Below are 19637 nucleotides of genomic sequence, written 5' to 3' on the forward strand. Positions count from 1 at the left end.
TGGGGAATTGAACCCGGTTCTCCAGATTAGAAGCCACCACTCTTTAACCACAGGACCAGGCCGGCTCTCACACCCCACCGGCCTTGGCTGGAGCATCTTCCCTGTGAGAAAAAGGGTCAGAAAGAGCTGGCAAGAACTGTTTCTCCCCCTCCCAGAGCTCGAGCACTGGAGGAGTGGCGGGCAGAAGGAAATAATTTCTTTACGCAGAGTGATTAAAATGTGGAATTCGCTGCCAGAGGATGTAGTGATGGCCACGGGCCTAGATGGCTTTAAAAGAGGGCTGGATAGATTCATAGAGGAGAGAGGCTCTGCCAGTGGCTCCTAGCCGTGGTGACAAAAAGAAAACCTCCATGTTCAGAGGCAGTCAGCCTCTGAATCCCAGAGCCAGGAGGCCGCACCAGAAGGCCTTGGCTTCTCTGCCCTGTTGCTGGCCCAGTGGGTGGCCCTAGAGGACCCCTCGCCTGATCCAGCAGAGCTGCTCTTCTGTATGCCTCGGCCTCTGGCCCCCGTTGGGACCCCTCCAGAGGAACCGGCTGGCTCCATGTGAGGCCAGAGGGACCCCTGGTGTGCTCCATCCGGGCTACAAAAGCCCCCCGCATAGTCTGCCTTGCAGCCGGAAGGGGTCCACGTGTTGTGGCCGCGCATTCCCCTTCCCACCGGGGCCTCTCTCTCTCTCTGCCGCACGTCCAGGCCTTCGTTTTCGGGGGGCCGGGCCAGGGGTTGTGCAACTCTCAGCAATGACATAACCCAGCTGTTTATAGAGAAACACGGGATGAGCTCTTCTCTTCGCGAGGAGGAGGCCCTGAAGCCAGCGCATGATGTAGTCTTAGGCACAGAAGCGCAACGGACAGTGTGATGGGAGCACTCAAGTATGCGGTGGTTTTGCGCTGCTCGTGTGAGCCTTGCCAACTGGCGAAGGAGGGGGACTCCTTTCCACTAGGCACCCCCACTGGGACACTGGGAAGGAGGGATCGGCCGTGGAGGGGTCCAAGGGCCAGCGTGGGTGCCTGTCAGCCCCCCACCTCGGAGAAAGAGCTGTCCGGGTGTGCTGCCCTTCCAGGTTTCTCATCCACTTTTTGAAATTTGTTCCTAGCTGTGTCTCCCTCCTTCCTTAAACTGCTTTATGGGGCTTGGTTTTATGCCTTGAGGGCCTGGTGGAATGGTTGGGGCAGCAGCGTAGTCAATAAATCAGGAGGCTCAGCGGCAGAACCGCTGCTTGGCGTGCAGAAGGTCCCAGGTTTGATCCCAGGCGTTGCCAGCTAAACAGATGAGATTCCCCCCACGCCAAGAAGAAGAGGAAAAGTGGGTTTTTTATACCCTGCTTCTTATTGCTCGAAGGAGTCTCCAAGCGGCTTCCAGTCGCCTTCCCTTCCTCGCCCCACAACAGGCACCCTGGGAGGGAGGTGGAGCTGAGTGAGCTCTGACAGGACAGCTCTACCAGGACTCTGACTAGCTGCTCTTAACTACTACACCAAGCTGGCTCTCTGAGCCAATCCCTGAGAGACTGGGGAGAACCTGGCTCCCAGTCCGACATTAACCCCTACAACATGGAAGCTCACAGATTTTAATTCCTCCCTCACCAACACGGGGCCATGGTTAACAGCGGTGGCTTCTAATCTGGCAAGCCAGGGTTGATTTCCACATGCAGCCAGCTGGCCTTGGGCTTGTCACAGCCCTGATAGTGCTGTTCTCAGAGTCCTGTCTGTTGTGGGGAGAGGAAGGGAAGGCGACTGGAAGCCGCTTTGAGACTCCTTTGGGCAGTGAAAAGCAGGGTATAAAAAAGCCCACTTTTCTTCTTTTCCTTGAGGCCATTTCATGTGGAGGGGGAACCCTTGGTGAAACGCAGGGCCGGTCTGCTTGGTTTGGCCAGGTCGTTTTGTAGCCTGCTGTCCAATCCTAAACGGAAGCCCCGCCCTGCCCCGGACGCAGAATGTCCAGCCCTCCCCCATCTCTGCGTAGGCTTGGCGGCTGCTCGCTTGGAGTGGTTAGTAACTTTGGCGCTTGGTGCTGCACGAAGAGGCATGCACAATCTCATGCGCAAGAAACACAGCCAAGAACATGACGATCCACAGAGAGCAGAAGTCTCGGGCGTTTGGGTCAAGAAAATCTCAGCACGAGGCTCTGAGTGTTTCTGGAAACGCAGGGCTTGTTTTTGCCTGGGCTTTTGCTCTTCCCCCAAAGCTCTCCCTCCTTCCCTCCCTCCCTCCCTCCCTCCCCAAAAGACGAGTTGGACCCTTTTCCCTAGCAAAACAGACGCTTGGTGGCACAGACGCTGCGCTCCAATGCGGAGGTGTGGCTGGCGGTCCCATCTGTGAGGGCGCTGGCAGGGGGTCTGCGTTGTGGGGCCGAGTTGGCGTGCGAGGACAGTCACAGGAAAGACGTGGGCTTGGGGAGAAGGCTTGGGGTTGGCCTCCCTCCAGCAACCGCCCCACAAACATTTGCGGGTGTCACTCAAAACGCCTCTGCGGCTATCTGGCGGAGCAGCTGCTCCCTCAGAGCCCTGCTTCCGAATTTTGGCTCGTTTTGCCAAAAGTCGAAGTCTCTGAACGGCTTCACGTGTGTGTTTTTTGAATCCCGGCACAAGCGGCGTGTGTGAACCAGCCGGCACCGCCCTGACACAGAGTGCTCTCTAGGAAACTTTCTCCTGCTCAAAAGGACGCGGGAACAGGGGACGTGGAAGACCCCTGAAACTTGATTCAGGTGCAAGCTTGGGACACAAGGAGACAACGCGTCAGAGGGTGGTGGTGGTGGAGGGTTAATTGCCCGGAAGGGGTAGTGGCCGGCATAGGGAACGGAGTGATAAAGCGAGGACAGCATAGGATTAGAGCGGATCAGACCTCGGACGGCAGTAAATTAGCAGCCAGCTCTCTGGTGCACAGGAGGGCATCAGTGAGGTCCATAGATAAGGGGAACCGATCTCGATCTTGGCTCCTCAGCTCACCACGTGTACAGCGTACTGGGGTCTCACTTATACTTAGAAAGTTCAAGGGGTCACTGGATTCCCACATTATTCTTGCATTCTCAGCTTGGTGTCATGGTTAAGAGTGGCAGCTTCTAATCTGGCATGCTGAGTTTGATTCCCCGCTCCCCCACGTGCAGCCAGCTGGGTGACCACGGCACTGATAAAACTGTTCTGACCGAGCAGTGATATCAGGGCTCTCTCAGCCTCACCCACCCCACAGGGTGTCTGTTGTGGGGAGAGGAAAGGGAAGGCGACTGTAAGCCGCTTTGAGCCTCCTTCGGGTAGAGAAAAGCGGCATCTAAGAACCTCCTGCCCTCCATTTTATCCTGCCGACAGCCCTGTGTGGGTGAGGTGGGGAGCATGTGCCCAACCCAAAGTTACCCGGCGACCTTCTGCAGCACAGGCAGGGATTCGAACCCTGGTCTTCTAGATCCTCACCCAATGCTCTGAAACCACTGCCCCGCTCTGGCTTTTGCTTTCTGTCACTTCCACCTTTGCAGGGTTTAGTCTTTTTCTTGTTGTTGTTTGTCAGCGTACGCACCAGAAGAAGCGCCGTTTAAAAAAGAAGTTCTGTTTAAGGAATTATCATTGAGAAATGCAGATGTCTTTTTTGCTGCTGTCTTGTGACAATTCAGAACATTTCCTTCTAAAATGCCATTGGACCACGCTGCGCCTTTCCCCAAGGGCTGCCGCCTGCAAGCTGTTCCTCTCCTCTTGATTTCTATCCTGTTCCCCTCCCTGGGCTGTTATTAATGTTGATGCTTGCAGGAAAAAGGGGTCTGCTGGGTTCAGTCTTGGCTGCTCAGCTCTTCCAGGCGTGAGAGAGAGGCAGAGAGAGAGAGAGATGGCATTTCCATGCCAGCGTTGCTGCTTATGAAATCTTTCCTCTCCGTTTGATTTAAATGTGTTGATGAAAGATCTGGTTGGGCTCTTGACGCAAAATTCTCTCTAGCCATAGTATCAAGAAGATCAATAGAGTTGCGAATATAATAATAATAATAGTATTAATAACAGCAACTTCTCTCAGTCTAACTCTATTAGTAGGGGCCATTTCCCACGGCGATCTTTGTTGCAAATTGTTTGCGGAATGAAAAATCGCCATTTAAAATAGTGGAATTCGTCGTTTTGCACACCTGGCTTTGTAGTGGAATCAGTTGCGTTTTTTAGCGTTTCCCACAGGCTTCCGGTCTCGGCAGAAATCGCTAGAAAGGAAGCGCTATTGCCAAGCTTGTCCCGCCCCTGGCCGTCAAGCAGCCAATGGGCAGCCGTTAGCATGCTCCCAAACAGCCCCTTTCCCTTTAAGAAAGCTTTTTAAAAAAAAAAAACAGACCCATAGCAACGAATCTACGTAGATTCCTTGCACTGGAGAGACCCATCCAGCTGCCTAATGTGATCTATCGTTTGATTGTATGATCGTTGGCACGCTGGCTCGAGTGATAAAAAAAAATTCCCCCCCCCCCTTCTCACGGGCTCGATTTTCGGCTGAATTTATGTGTAAAAAATAAAGGGACTTTATTTCAGCAAACGGGCTTTTATGTGGTTTGTGCTTAGTGACTAAAGGTGAAGGACTGAAGCCAGGGAAGCCTCTAAACAGAAAGAGGCTCGCCGGTGCGTTTATCCCCGCTCGCTCCGAGAAAAAAAAATGGCGATCGCTTCGCCGGAAGTTTGGAGGAGAGAGCCAGGGGGAGGGACTTTGAAGAACCAGCTACAATGGTAACGCACAGGTCTTTAGCGCTACTGTTGCAGATTGGTTGCAGGAGTGTATCGCTATCCGGAGGGTGAATCCAGTTTTCTGGATTCCCCTGAAAGCGCCACAACGAAGCGCTTATTGCTGATCGGTTTCAGGATTGTTGCAGATTGTTGACGACGTCGTGCGTTATGGCAAATTAGTAGCGTTTTCAATCGGCAACCATTGTGCTATTTTTAAGCCGTGGGAAATGCCCCTAAGTCTTGATATCCGGTGATCTTCTCCTGATCTTTCTTGTCTGTTTTGCTATAAACACTGATATCTTGCCTTCCCTCGTGTTTGTGGCGGCTTACGGGAACAGCTAAAGACATTTCCAGTTAAAATGGCAAATCTGGAATCTCTTCCCTGTTTTCCACCTCTTAAAAGTTGTCTGCCCAATTCACACACACACAGCAAACAGACAGGCCATTATGGAGAATGTGAGCGACATGTGGAGAAGGTCCGAGTTCAAATCTTGCTCAGCCATAAAGCTGCCTGAGCAATCTTTGGCCGGTCTCTCTGGCCGGGCCTATCACACCAGGCAGAATTCCCACTTTTAAAGCTCCCCCCCCCCCCGCAATTTCTGGGAACAAGGGGAATACTTGGTTTTTGCAAGCGATCGCATTATTTGCGCTGCGTCACACGTCACCCTTTGAAAAGGCCTTATCAGCACGCGTTATGCGTGTGTTTGTGGTACGATATGTTTTCGTTCTCTGAGTCATAAAGAAGGAAGTCAGAGTTATAAAACTCACTTGCCTCACGGGGGGCTGCCCTTTTCACCCCCCCCCCCAGCCTCCAGGAGACAGGCAAGAGCAGGCCTGTCACCCCCCACCCCCCTTGGCCTCCCCAGCACCCTTTGTGGCAAATTGGGAGGGTGGGTCGGGCAAGGGAGGAAGTGGGAGGCATTTCTGTGGCTCAGAGCACGTAACCCTGAGAAAGGGGGGGAGTCAGCCCGAGCCTCCCCTGCCGCAGTGCATGGGGCCATGCACAGGAAATGAGTCATCCCACTCTGGGTGCACGAGCAGCACGATGGAGGCCGGAGAAAACTGGGGGCTGGACGGGCCCCAGAAGCTCCGGTTGGGCTCAGGAGGAAGAGCCTTGTGGAGCTGCATTTCCTCAGGCCTTCTCCTGCTCTCTCTGCACGGGGGCTTCAAGGAGGCAGCCAGAGTGGCATCTTCCCCAGGGTGGCCCAAGCCAGGATCCCCCCTCCCAAGACCTCCCGTAGGCACAGGAAGCGTTCCGCCACAAAGCCACGTTCCGTCCCCCTAGGGTCCTTCCGCACGGCGCTTCTGCTGCCACTCGGGTGCCACCCGGCAGGGTATTCCTTGCAGCTTCTTGACATCCCCATTCCCCGTTGGCCGCCTTTCTGTCTTTCCTTCCTCCTTCCTCCGGGCTTTCTCAAGTGGGGTCAAAGGAAGTGTCACCAGCGTTTGGTGACTCGGAGGAAAATCGCTGTGCAAAAGGACCCTTAACTTTGCTCTGAATGTGCTGGGTTCTGCCTAGAGGGGTTTGCTTTTTTGCATGTGAACCTCTGCAGCAGGGGTAGTCAAACTGCGGCCCTCCAGATGTCCATGGATTACAATTCCCAGGAGCCCCTGCCAGCATTCGCTGGCAGGGGCTCCTGGGAATTGTAGTCCATGGACATCTGGAGGGCCGCAGTTTGACTACCCCTGCTCTGCACAAAGTATTTCCTGTGCTGGGCTGCAGCCTGCCTGAATCTCCTTGGGGTGACCAATTTCGCCACTTTCAGGAAAAGGGTTCTGTATTAGTGGCGTCGCAGAAATCGTGTGACAGGCCAGCGCGGGGAGAGCCAAACACGCTCTGGCCAGATTGGCCAGATTCGCCATTCTTCTCAGTGAAGTCGGATCCATGATGTCGTGGGAGTTTTGGCCCAGATGATTCTCTTGCGGAGATCTGGCTTCTGTGAGCAGGTCTTCGTCCCTGTCTTGGTATTCGAAATGGGTGCAGGAGGGGCAAAGGTTTTCCTGCTTTTGAAATGCTGGTAGTCGATTTGTTGCCCTGTCCAGAGAGTAAATTTTCCATTCTTCAGTCGTGAAGAGGAGGTGACACCCGTGTGAATTTAAGCCAAAAATAAAAATACTCTCTCCGTTTCTCCCTGGCTCTGTTCAACTTCCTCTCCATCCTTTTTTCTATCAGCCAACATACTGAATACTTTTTAAAAGCCACGGGGAGTGGAGTTGGTGTTCAAAACAAGACCAGATAGACCCATAGGTCTACAAGCCGTGGTGACTGAAGGGAACCTCCATGTTCAGAGGCAGTTAACCTGTGAATACCGGGGCTGGGGTTGGTTGGCCGCCTGGTGAAATGACACCGTGGAATTGCCCGATTCTAATCCAGGAGCACCGTGGAGACCAACAAGCGTTTCAGGGTGTAGCCCCCCAATTCTCGTTGGTCCCTTCGGTGCCCTCTGAAACTGTGAAATTGCTGGCCAATGTTTTTAAGTATCCCTGCAGGTGTTTTAATAACCGGCTGATGATGCCTGCCTTTCCGCTTCCAATGTCCTTCCAATGGGCAGCCTCCTCTCTGCTTGACGTGCGGCTCAGGGCCTTCCTCTTCCCACCCCGTGCAGGTCTCTGGATGGCCGCCTGCAGGTCTCCCACCGGAAGGGCCTTCCCCACGTCATCTACTGCCGCCTGTGGCGGTGGCCGGACCTCCATAGCCACCATGAGCTGCGCGCCATGGAGATGTGCGAGTACGCCTTCAACATGAAGAAGGACGAAGTCTGCGTGAACCCCTACCACTACCAGAGAGTGGAAACGCCAGGTGCGGCCGGCCGCTGGGAGGCTCTGAGGCGGGGCTGGCAAACGCCGGGGATCTCGGAGGAGAAATCGGGGGCCGCAGAGTGCAAGGCCTGGGAGGTGGGGTTGCCCAGAGATCTCCAGGCGACGCCAGTCCTTTCCCCTGGAGAGACATGCCTGCTTTGGTGTTAGACCCCACTGAGCTCCCTCCCCTTCTCGGGCTTCCCTCCCGAAACCTTCAGCGTAGAGCAGGCAGGCCCACTCTGCAGGGTTGTGGTGCTGAGTCTTGGCTTGCAGCTGACGCGCTGGCCTTGCTCCTCTCTTCCTCTCTTCAGTTTTGCCTCCAGTTTTGGTCCCGAGACACACAGAAATCCCAGCCGAGTTCCCTCCTCTGGACGATTACAGCCATTCCATCCCGGAGAACACGAATTTCCCAGCTGGCATCGAGCCACAGAGCCACTACATTCCAGGTAAGGGAAAATCCCCCCCTCCCCCAGTCTTGCAGGGTGGGGGGGGGGAATCCCAGAAGGGAGCCTTGTTGGCTTCCTACGGGACGGCTGATTTTGCAGCACGCAGGAGAGAGTAAGTGGAGTGAAGAAGCACACTGTGACTGGGGAGACCCAGGTTCAAATCCACCCTTTGTGAGTTCAATGACCTCACTTCTAGATGGTCCACACAGAGATTTCCGGGGAGGCAGAGGGTGCCACGTGCCGCTTCGAACTCTGCTCTTGTGCAGAGGAGAGAAACTGCAGGCGTTTGAACGAGGGCCTGTCGGTTATTTCTAACGCCCTGCATTTGACTCCAGTCCTTTCCCGTCATTTGCAGAGACGCCCCCGCCAGGCTACCTGAGCGAGGATGGCGAAACCAGCGACCATCAAATGAACCACAGCATGGACGCAGGTAGATGGCGCGGGGGACGGCTGGGTGGCGCTGGGGGGATTGTGTGGGTTGCCCTCCTTGCAGACAGATCGCCTCCCCAGGGAGAGAGAGGGCTGCTTGGGGGCCCCACCCTCGTGCTCCTTGTTCAGCCACCTTCTCCCTAGCTCAGAGATCCCCGGTTTCCATTCGCCAGCTAGCAGTGGGGGCTCAGTTGTAATCAGAGCAGGAAGTTAGATCGAGAGGGGGGGGCCGAGTGACTCTGTCCGGAGCAGGGGAAGAGAGCCAGAGTCCGGCAGCACCTGAAAGACTGACCCAATTAGGGGCTGGGGAGGAGCTTTCCGGAGTCCCTACTCTCCCCAAAACTCCTCCCCTGCCCCAAATCGGGTCAGTCTTTCAGGTGCTCCTGGGCTCTTAAGTTTTCCAGAGTGAGAAGTGTTTAACAGGACCCCAAAATGGGAAGGCTTACTCTGGAGCAACTTTTGTTGGCTTGTTTGTCTCCAAACGCTTGCTCAGGGCTAGGCCAAAGGATGCATGGGGGGTTCTAAAAGAAGCAGTGACAGGCTGACCAACGTCCACCGTAATGGTACGGGTGGGAGACGGCTCTTGGTGGGCCCAGCGTACGGCTCTGCTTGGAAATACACTTTCAGCCTGTGCAATTATTGGCAACGTGGTCAGGCTCTGGGGATATAATTTCCTTGGCTTTGCATTGGCTCGGGACGTCTATCTTCAGTGAGCCCCGTCGATGTGTCAAATTGTGTCTCTTCTCCTGCCCTTTCCTTTAACTCCAGACAGTCTCGTGCTTTTCAAAAACAGAAATCCCTGGAAGATTTTTTCTTTTCTTTTTCTTTTGGTTAATTGCAAAAATTATTCAAGGAGGTAAAGAACTCGGCGGGGTTGTGTGTTTGACGCACAACTTGAAGAAGAAAAGTTCTAAACATGGTTTAATGAACTGTGTTAAAAGACGTGTGAATGCTGCCATTATGGGCACTAATGGTGTAGAAGTAATCGCAGCTACTGAGAAAGGGAAGATAAACCCATTTTTTCCCCCTTCCTCATCTGTATTTGTGCATCATAGTTCCTAGTTAAACAAAGGAGCACAGCAGGTTGTACAGGTAAACAGATGAAAGGTTTGCACTTAACGGCGGAAGGAAGCTTATATTGGTGCTCTTGGGTTTTCAGGGAGGGCCTGGGCTCAGTGGAAGAGCCTCTGCTTGACAGCCAGGAGGTCCCCGGTTCAATCCCCGGCAGCATCTCCAGTTAAAAGGGCCAAGCAGGAGGGGATGGGACTGGACCTCAGTGGCTGGCTCTGCTTAGAAAGTAGGAGAGTTCAATCCCCAGCAGCATGACCAGTTCAAAGGACCAAGCAGGAGGAGATGGGAAAAACCTTCATGGCTCTGCTTGGCCCTGCAAGGACTGTTGTGGGTGAACGAGATCAGTTTCCAAAATGGCGTGGGGTTTTGCTTTGCTCTCCCTCTCCCTCTCCGTCTGCTTGCCTGATGGTTCCTGCTTTGTGTGTCCTTTAGGCTCCCCAAATCTGTCTCCCAACCCGATGTCCCCTGCTCACAACAATCTGGGTAAGGACGGGCACCGTTTGGGGCCGATTCTGCCGGGAGGTGCCAGGTGGGCTGGTGGGCTCACTCCTAGGTTTGAGCAAGCCGGCTTTGCAGAGCCATTCCAGTAATATTGCATGGGCTCGGAACATGGATATCTGGCTCATTTTGCCTCCTGACAGTGCTCTGTGGGTTTGTGTCTGTGGGGGGGGGGGCACAACCTTCCACAACCAGGGCTTAAAACCTTTACAGTTGCACGCAAGATGGGAGCAGCATGCTGTAGTTCTCTACACTGCAGCACGCTAAGCAACCCCAGGGTTTAGCCCACGGTCGCGATTGGCTGAGCTGCTGTGATGTAATGGAATGTTCCAGCTGAGCCCACAGGATGTTGGCAAACGGTCCAGCTTCTGTGGGGAGGGAAAGGTCATCTTTTGGCTCAGACAGTTTCTCTCATGAGCCTCGAACTGGAGGAGCTGTGCGGGAAGCACGGAGACGTGAACCTGGGAATGCTTTTCAAAAACGGGTGGCCGAGCCGTGCCGGTTTCACGTCGCCTGGTTCGACTCGCTACTTGCCTCCCTCCGCAGACCTGCAGCCCGTCACGTACTGCGAACCCGCCTTCTGGTGCTCCATCTCCTACTACGAGCTCAACCAACGCGTCGGGGAGACGTTCTACGCGTCCCAGCCCTCGATGACCGTGGACGGCTTCACCGACCCTTCCAACTCGGAGCGCTTCTGCCTCGGCTTGCTGTCGAACGTGAACCGCAATGCGGCCGTCGAGCTCACCCGGAGGCACATCGGTAACGTGCAGGGCGAGATCTTTCTATCCATTTCGGATTGGCTGCCGGCCTACAGTCGCCGCTATGACCTCACATGAGTGTATTTAAATGTTAGACCCCTGAAGAAGACCCCGAGAGGGGTTGAAACAAATTAGGTTTTCTGGGTTTTTTGCCATTTGTCTGTGTGTCAAAATGTTTTGGGTTTGTGCAACAGTTTGTGCACAATATACGTTGACGTTTTAAAGTTTTATATGAGCACATGTATTGAAATAAATATTGCCATTCTTGGAGACAAGCCTCCTCAGGCCAGGTGGCTGGGATGTATTTCCCGGTGCTGTTTAGAGAGCTAGCAGGAGCTGGGGGGAAAGACCTCAGGGGCAGAGCCTCTGCTTGGCATGCAGGATGTCCCCGGTTCAATCCCCAGCAACATCTAAAGGGACCTGGCAGGAGGGGATGGGAAAGACCTCAGTGGTTCAGGGGCAGAGCCTCTGCTTGGCATGCAGAACGTCCCCGGTTCAATCCCCGACACCCCCAATTAAAAGGGCCAGGCAGGGGAGGGGGGAGATGGGAGAGACCTCCTCATCCTGAGGCCCTGGAGAATGGCAGCCAGTCAGAGGAGCCCGGAGTGACCAATGGCCTGATTCAGCATAAGGCAGGGTCCTGGCTCCGTGAATTCCACAGGCTTTGCCGGCTGGGCTGATGCCGGTGTCTTCTGTCTACTAGGCAGAGGAGTGAGGCTGTATTACATTGGCGGGGAGGTGTTTGCGGAGTGCCTCAGCGACAGCGCCATTTTCGTCCAGTCTCCGAACTGCAACCAGCGCTATGGATGGCACCCAGCCACGGTCTGCAAGATCCCTCCAGGTAACTCCTCCTCCTCCTCCTCCTCCTCCGCGTGGTTCTGGGTTGTGCCGAACCTGCCGCTATGCTGATGCGGACTCTGTGCATGGGCGAGATCTTTGCTTGGGGCTTTCCTGGCAACCCCCGTGCGCTTTCCAAGAAAGAATTGCTGGGGGCGTCCTGAGATTCTGCCGCAAGCCAAGCGGGAAAGCGCAGGACGTAGCTTGGGGAGCAAAAGTCTGCTTTCTCAAAAACACGCCTTTTATTAAACTAACAAAGAAAGCCCTTCAAGGTTGTAGACCAGGGGCAGTCAAACTGTGGCCCTCCAGATGTCCATGGACTACAATTCCCAGGAGCCCCTGCCAGCGAATGCTGGCAGGGGCTCCTGGGAATTGTAGTCCATGGACATCTGGAGGGCCACAGTTTGACTACCCCTGTTCTAGACCTCATGGCTTAAGAGCCGCTTGGAAGCATGTGGGTGATGCCTGGGGAAAGCTCCGGAAGAGACTGGCGGAAATTACCAGAGTAGGACCTCAAGTTTTGACGTTCCGTTCCCCACCCGGAGAGGGATGAGGCAGAAAATCAACTCCGCAGAGAAAAACGAGATTCCAGTCCCCTGCTTTTCACTTTCTGTACAAAGAATGCCCTTTGTGTGTGTGTTGGGGAGGGGGGAGGGGGCTTTGTATTCTGTCTGTGGAAACGCCACTGAAGCGCAAGGAAGTTGTGCAGTGCATGGCATGGTTTGGGCCTGCATTGCATCCCGTCCCTCGTAAGGCGGAGGGCGAAGAGCCACGCGCTGACTTCGGCTGTCCTCTCTCTCTCTCCCCGACAGGCTGCAACTTGAAGATTTTCAACAACCAGGAGTTTGCAGCCCTCCTGGCCCAGTCCGTGAACCAGGGCTTTGAGGCCGTCTACCAGCTGACCCGAATGTGCACCATCCGAATGAGCTTTGTCAAAGGCTGGGGGGCGGAATACAGGTCAGGCCCTTTTGTGCAGCAGCCCAGGGGCGGATCCTGGCTCCTGCCTCTTCTGGGACCCCCTCCCCCAAGTCCTGGCCCTCCCCCTTCCTTTCTCCCACTCATCGCTTTTCACAGAGACCCGCAGGAGATGGTGCCTGTTGTGTGGGTGTGCTTGTGTGAGTGGGGCTGCTGCAGTTCAGCTACCACTGAGGTCTGCAGAGTCCCCCAGCAGGGGGCTTGTTTGGGGATCTTCTCTCTGTCATGGCAGGACTTGAATCCTCGGTATGTTGAGAGACGCTTGGGAGGATTTGAGTTTTCAATCATGCTTCTGGGAGAGCCAGCGTAGTGTCATGGTTAAGAGCGGCAGCCTGTAATCTGGGGATTCCCCACTCCTCCCACCCAGGCAGCCGGTCGGGGGACCTTGGGCCAGTCACAGTTCTCTTAGAACTCTTCCCACAGAGCAGTTCTCTTACAGCTCTCTCAGCCTCACCTGCCTCATCGGGTGCCTGTTGTGGCGAGAGGAAGGAAAAGCTATTAGAAGCCGCTTTGAGACTCTTTTGGGTAGGGAAGAACGGGGTCCAACAACCATCCCTTCTTTCTTCTCCATCGTCATCTCAGGCGTGTCTTCTTTCAGGGTAGCAAGAGGAGGGGCCGTCTGTGGCCAGGGGAGGAGGCATGTGGGCACCCAAACTAAAACAGAATCATAGAATAGAATCAAAGAATCATAGAGCTGGAAGGGACCTCATGGGTCATCTAGTCCAACCCCCTGCACAGCTGGGTGCTGGGGAGTCGGGTGGGGTAGAGGGTTGCTTTCCTGCCCGGGTTGGCTTGGGCTGGCCCGATTTGGGAGGCTAAGCAGGGTCGGGCCCTGGTCAGGATTTGGGGGGGAGGCTACCAACGGCACACCCCCTCTGAATGCCTCTGGCCTTGCCGGCCGTCGCTCAGTTGCGAGTTTTATTCCGCGAAGGGTTTCCTCCGTCTTTGCGCCTCGAAATCCAAGGTCCCGTTCCGAGGGGCCCGGCCAGTCAGGCTCCTGGGATCGGCCAGCAATCCGGGGGTGGGGGGGTGGGAGCTGGAGCCGGGGGCTCTCGAGTGACTCCGCGCCGTTTCTCCACTTCTCCAGATGTTTGGAGTTCACTTAGTTTTGAAAGCGGCCCAGTCCCCCGCCCAGGCGGCATTTTGCCTTGGCCGATGGCCCCAGCTCCTAACAAGATCCAGATGGCTGAGTGGAGCAGAGGAAAAATAGGGCCCCGTTGGTCTCAGCAGACGGCGGGAAGTGGCGCTCGCTCTCCCGACGTGGCTCGGCCACTTCAGTGCCGGGAGAACCTTCCCTCCTCCGGTGCTTCTATCTCTGCCTGAGCACGTCCCCCCCACCCCCCCAAGCTCAGCTGCCCCTCTTTGCTCTCTGGAGGCAGCAGAAGGGCGGGCCCTGTCGGAGCGGTGCTTGGGACGCCCAATCCTACGGCAGGACACAGCCATCTCCACCTCTCCTGGCAGCCTATGTGGCGCCTCTCTTTCAAGACTATAGAGCAGGCAGAACGGATTTGGCTGGCACGCAGAGAGACCCCGGAGAAGGCAGCCAGCGGCCGGGAAAGGTGCTGGGGTGCAGTCCTGAGGGCACCATTTCGGGATGGGGCAGGGCCAGCAGTCCGAGCACGCAGTCCGGAGGTAGGGTTGGCAGGTTGGCAGAGGTGCTCCGAGACAGGCAGGAATCCAACAGGTGAAGTCACGCCGGGCGTCTCTTGCCTGCTTGCTTACAGTCCTGCCTTCTCTCCGCTGCCGGCAGGGCAGTGATTGCTCTTTTGTCCTCCGCAGGCGCCAGACGGTCACCAGCACCCCCTGCTGGATCGAGCTGCACCTGAACGGGCCCCTGCAGTGGCTGGACAAGGTCCTGACCCAGATGGGGTCCCCCAACATCCGCTGCTCCAGCGTGTCTTAAAGGAGAGCCCGCGGCTGGGGCTGCGGCCAGGACTTCCACGCGGAGAACCCCGTTCAGCGCCCGGCCAAGGGCCCGACAGCCCAGAACTGACCCGCTTGTATTTCGAAAGGGAAAACCATCCGCAGGCCCCGGGAAATCCGGCAGCCGGGAGGCCGCAGCCTTCGGACTCAGGCCGATGTTCTCTGGGGGAGCTCTGCAGACGCGGGCGGACGCTTCATCTTGACACTATGAGGCGGCCCTCGCTCACAAGACGCCTTGCCAGGCCAGCCCCTCGGAACGGACCTCAGTTTAGCAGAGCGAGATTGGGAAGGCGCCCTTTGGGGGTCTGCGATCACCTTGCCCTGGGGGTGGGTTGGGGGGGGGCGGCAGCAGCTCAGGAAGCGGCTAAAACGCATCATATTCCTCCCGCGTCTGCTCGTGGCCATCTTCTAGATGACTCTCAGGACAGCAAGGAAACCATCCCTCACAGCCCGGGGGTGGGGGGGGGACACGAATTAAGGGGGAAAGAGCTGGCATGAAACTATTTCCTCAGGAGGGGGAGTCACTCCTTTCCGGCAGCAGGAGAAGCACAAACGTTCTTGGTCGCTGCGGCAGTCTGGGCACCGGGATGGATCCAAAGCGCACAAGGTCCTCCAGGCCCACGACCGCCTGCCTGCCTTGAGGCTGCTTCGGCCTCCGGAGTCCCCGTCAGAAGTCGGATCTCGCCCCTCGCCCTGTCTAGAGGTGGCGTGGGGAGCTTCAACTGGTCCTCCTTGAGGGCAGGGGTAGTCAACCTGTGGTCCTCCAGATATTCATGGACTACAATTCCCATGAGACCCTGCCAGCGTTTGCTGGCAGGGGCTCATGGGAATTGTAGTCCATGGACATCTGGAGACTGGCCAGTGTTACAAAACCAGGGCATGAGAACCCCCCCCCCCCCGGTTCTAATCCAGTCTAGGTCACCGGAGGGCTTTTGAGGAACGCACAACAAAATCTTTTCTTTCCCGGCTCTTTCATAGCCCAGGACGGCTAGTCAGCCGGTGAGCGTGGCAGATGATGCGTTCGGCTCTCGCCAGAGGTTGGGGCCAGCTCTGGAAGGGCTTATCGGCTACCTGCCTGGACTTTTTTTTGAGGATTGCCTTGGAGACAGATCCCTCGTGGCAACTACTGGATAACTCAAGGAGCTGCTTAAAAGCCGTTCAAAGAGGTCCTTGGCCAGGGCAGTGTGGTGGAATTTGCAAAACATTTGACCCTTGGAAATCAGAGTTAATCCTTTTTTGCATAGTCGGTTAAATTCAATATTCTGCGAGGGATGACTCCCTCCCCAGGTTGTTTCAACAGAAAGGCTACCCTGCAGGCGTGGTCCGTAGGAAATTCAGCCTGCTTAAGTCTTGGGGGGGGGGGGGGGAGGGGCAGGAGAGAACCCGATTGCTGCTTGTCCAAATGATGAGAAATTTCGGAAAGTCGGGAAAACCGGCTGGATTTGCTATAGGAAACCCTGTCCTCTGCGACTGATTACAGGTCTTCTTCTTTTCTCACAAGACGAGCTTTTGTTTGTGGCGGTCGCTTACCTGGGGCAACTCACGCTTGGTTGGTCTTCAAGGGGACCCCGGACTCAAAACTTTGTTCTGCTGCTTCAGAACGAGACGGAGACCCCCTGAAAACACTATTGATTGGGGATCAGTTTCCTGTAGCTCAGGGGTGGCCCAATGGTGCCTCTCCAGATGTTCTCATGGGAATTCTAGTCCATGGACATCTGGAGAGGCACCTCTTGGGCACCCCGGCTCTCATGGAACTTCTGTTGCCAGAAGTGCTCTTCTCTCTCCCCCCCCCCTTGTGAAGGTGCGATCCAGCACCACTTCCGTAAGTGCACTTAAGGGTCTCTGACCTGTGGCCATAAAGGCGTTCGTGGTGCCTTGAAGCATGTTGCCAGCAACCCTCTGATGGTGGTGTCCCTCTGACGGAGACACAGCCGCAAACACGAGATAGGGGGGCTTCCCCCACCCTTGGGTCTGTGGCCCACTCCCCCAGATCTGGGGAGGAGCAGATATGGGGAAGAGGCAAGAAGGCAGCTGACTCCATCGGGGTAGACTCGCTCTTCTCCCCCTTCCCTGTGGAAGGTAGCAGGGCCTGCGTGCCTTATGGGGAAGGTGGTGATGGGGGGGGGGGGGTGCCACCTTACAATGCCAGGTGCAGAATCCCCCAGCTTTTGCAAAACTGGGAGAACCGGTGCCAGATTTACTTAGGAGGAAGACTTGGAACCCCACGCTCCGTTTTCTGGCCGGCATGGCACTTCATGAGCATAAACAGGGAAGTTCTGCCCCACTTGGGGGACCGGGGGGCTTCTTAATCTGCCAGCCACAGTCAAGGGAGAGGGGAGGGGTCTGTGGTTCAGAGCATCTGGCCTGTGTGCAGGAGGTCCCCGGTTCAATCCCCGGCGTCTCCAGTTGAAACGACAGTGTGTGATGTGAAAGATCTCTGCCGGTCTGAGTTGTGCTTCCGAGCAGCTGTTGTACTCTCCGAAGAGCGTTCTGATTTCCGTGAACCCTCCACATTCCCCTGGAAGGCCTGAGTGACTCCCGTTTTCCTTGACACTAATGCAGAGGCAGCTACAGGCGCTCGGGCCTTGGCGGTGGACCTTCCTCATCCCCCTGCCGTGCGGAGTTTGGAGTCAGACATTTCGGCCTAGATGCTCAGGGTGGCGAATGAGGGGGGAAGGCTCTCTCCGGGTCAGGGTGCCCGGGTTCCTGGGATTTGGAGCAGGTTCGGGGGCTGAGCCTTGGCCCTGATGAAGCTCAGCCTTCGGGATTGGGGCTTGTGCTCTCACATAGCATTTAAAACCGTTCCTCTTGCACACCTCTTTCGATCACGCGTGTTCCCCATTTCGAAATCCGTTTCGACGGCCTTCCTCGGCTGCTGTTGGAGGGTCCTGTCCGCTTTTGTTGCTGTCAAGAGGTGGACGCCTGACCCTCCGCCCGTTTCCCCTGGTCCTGCTGCTGGGGGGTGGATCCAGAGGACCGTGTGGAGCCCCCCTTCCTCCCGATGACTGTGGTGAAACGCTCCGGCTTTTGTCTCTTTGATTAACGTGTTGACCTGAGCTGCGTCGTGTGTGCGTGCGTGTTTTGCCTTCCTGCTTCTTGTAGAAGGGAGACTGGCGCTTTGGTATTTAGGGAGCAGCAGGAAAGATCTGGAAAGAGAAGTCCAAGCTTGACCGGGGACGCCTGAAAAGGTGCTGGAAAAGCAGTTTGGAGCAAGCCGGCTTAGACGTGCCAGTGTAAGGGGGTGGCAAGTTAAGAATTCAATCCAGAGAAAGTTTTTGCATTGCTCTCCCTTGTGTCCCCCCCACCGGCCGGTTTCTACTTGTAGTGCTGACGGCAAAGTACCCTGGGAGCTTGATCGTAGGGTCAAGAGGCAGGGAGGGCCAAAGGTTTACGCTCTTCTAGGGTCGAGGGAGAAGCTATTACTCTTTTATACTGTAGCGGACCATTTTGAAATATACTTTTCGTCTTACGTTCCCTTATTTACGTAGCTTCTTTAAGCAGTCTGAGGACTCGGATATTTACACTTTTGCCGGAAGGGCAGCTTTGGGCTTGGAGATCGAGCGGCTTCATTGGGAAGGAGTTGCTGACAAATAAAACATGCCCGGTCCTACTGACGCTGAACTCTTCGTGCAACCCGCTGGGCGGTGCTGAGGAGCGTCTCCCCCTTTTAATTTTCTTGATGGGGCAAAGTTTGAGTCCCGTGAGACCCTCCTGAAGACCAGCTAAGTTGTATTCAAGGGGTCAGCTTCTGCGGGGCCCTGGTTGGTCTTCAAGGCAAACTCCATGCTGCTGCTGCTGCTGCTGCCCAACACGGCCGCCCACCAGAATTTATTTTTCGAGGGCGCTTGAGTGGAGATCTTGCGTCCCCCGTGAAGAGGAACGTACTGGGGAGCGATCGTCTCCCCGCCCCCGGGGCTTCCAGGGCACAGGGTCTGAGGTGGCTTAACGGTGGACAGCGGGGAGGATCCCACAGATCTCTTCCTCTAGCAGCAGCTTTTCCTCTCCAGGGGAAAGAATAATTGTTTGTGAGAGGGAAGGCCCTCTGTGCACCCAAGGAGAACGGCACGGCTAAAGGAACGGATCCACAGTAGTCAACTCGTGCATCAAACAGATGCCCGAGTCTGATCTTTACTCGCAGCTACCCATTCGAGGAAGCTGCAGCTCCCCCCCCCCCACCCCCGAAGCATGGGCCTTCGGATACAGGTGTTTGGCCTTTCGGTTTGCGGGAGCAAAAGAAGCTGCATCTCTTGTTTGCCTCCGGATTCCGACTTTTCTATTTTATACCTGGAAAGTGTATTTTAAAGCTTGTTTTTTTACTTGTCGTATAGTTTATTAAGCCTCTCGCTCTTGTAACGCTCATAGCCCTCTTCCTTTCTCCTGTGAAATGTACGTTCTGCTTTTTTTCCTTTGTCCATTCTAAATAAACGCTTAAATGACCGCTCTTCCCTTCTCCCCCCTCGTTTCTGACCTCGTGGAGGAGGGAGCTGGGCCCGGATCAAGGAGCGATCCTCCCCTGACCCCACGGGCTGGGTGTGTCCGGTCACGTGACTAGGGGCAGTTCTGGGGTGTGGCGCAACCACCTGGGAACGGAGCCGATTCTGGTTGGGAACTCCTGGGCCGCAGGTTGGGCAGGCTCCTGATGCACCCAAATGACACAGGCCCCAAAGAGACCCCCCTATAGTCACTCTTAGACATGCACACACACAAGCAAATATTTCTCCAGGGATGTTTCCCTACGCGGACTTTAGGCAGGAAGAACACAGAAGGGGAGGGTTTCCTGCTGCTGCTGCTGGGTCTGTTTGTCACCCATCAGAAGCACAGAATGATGGCGTTGGAAGGGACCTCCAGAGTCATCTAGTCCAACCCCTTACACAATGCAGGAAACTCACAACTACCTGACCCCAGTTCGACATCCAGATGATGCACCCCCCCCCCAAAAAAAAACAAAACAGGAATCCGTGCAGGCATACGAAAGCTCCGCCTTGAATAAATCTTTGTTGGTCTCAAAGGTGCTCCTGGACTCCAGTTTTGTTGTGCTGCTTCAGATTGACACGGCTGCCCCTGGATTGTTTCTGCCACCCTAGAATCGAGTTTCCTTCTTGCTTGGGTATTCCCTCTCGGGCTTGACTGACAGGTTGCTGAGGCTGGATGCCAAAGCATCCCTCCCCTCCTTGCTCGGGCCCTCCCTTCTCCTCCCTGACTGACAGGCCCCTCCGTTCGCGAGGATTC

At 55.6% G+C, this 19637-nt stretch overlaps 1 protein-coding gene across 1 annotated transcript in view; it reads left to right on the forward strand.

Moving 5' to 3' along the window:
• SMAD3 (SMAD family member 3) overlaps window positions 1–18849 on the forward strand; it is a 37248-nt gene extending 18399 nt beyond the window's left edge. The window contains exons 2-9 of the mRNA XM_077318314.1: window positions 7279–7472; window positions 7783–7917; window positions 8273–8347; window positions 9850–9900; window positions 10462–10674; window positions 11377–11514; window positions 12323–12467; window positions 14265–18849. Of these exons, the coding sequence (XP_077174429.1) occupies window positions 7279–7472; window positions 7783–7917; window positions 8273–8347; window positions 9850–9900; window positions 10462–10674; window positions 11377–11514; window positions 12323–12467; window positions 14265–14388 (1075 nt within the window). The 3' untranslated portion in view covers window positions 14389–18849. The remainder of the gene's footprint in view (window positions 1–7278; window positions 7473–7782; window positions 7918–8272; window positions 8348–9849; window positions 9901–10461; window positions 10675–11376; window positions 11515–12322; window positions 12468–14264) is intronic.
• Window positions 18850–19637: the final 788 nt, after the last annotated feature.

This window comes from Paroedura picta, chromosome 18 (genome assembly GCF_049243985.1).
Source record: "Paroedura picta isolate Pp20150507F chromosome 18, Ppicta_v3.0, whole genome shotgun sequence".
In the NCBI taxonomy this organism is placed as follows: Eukaryota; Metazoa; Chordata; class Lepidosauria; order Squamata; family Gekkonidae; genus Paroedura; species Paroedura picta.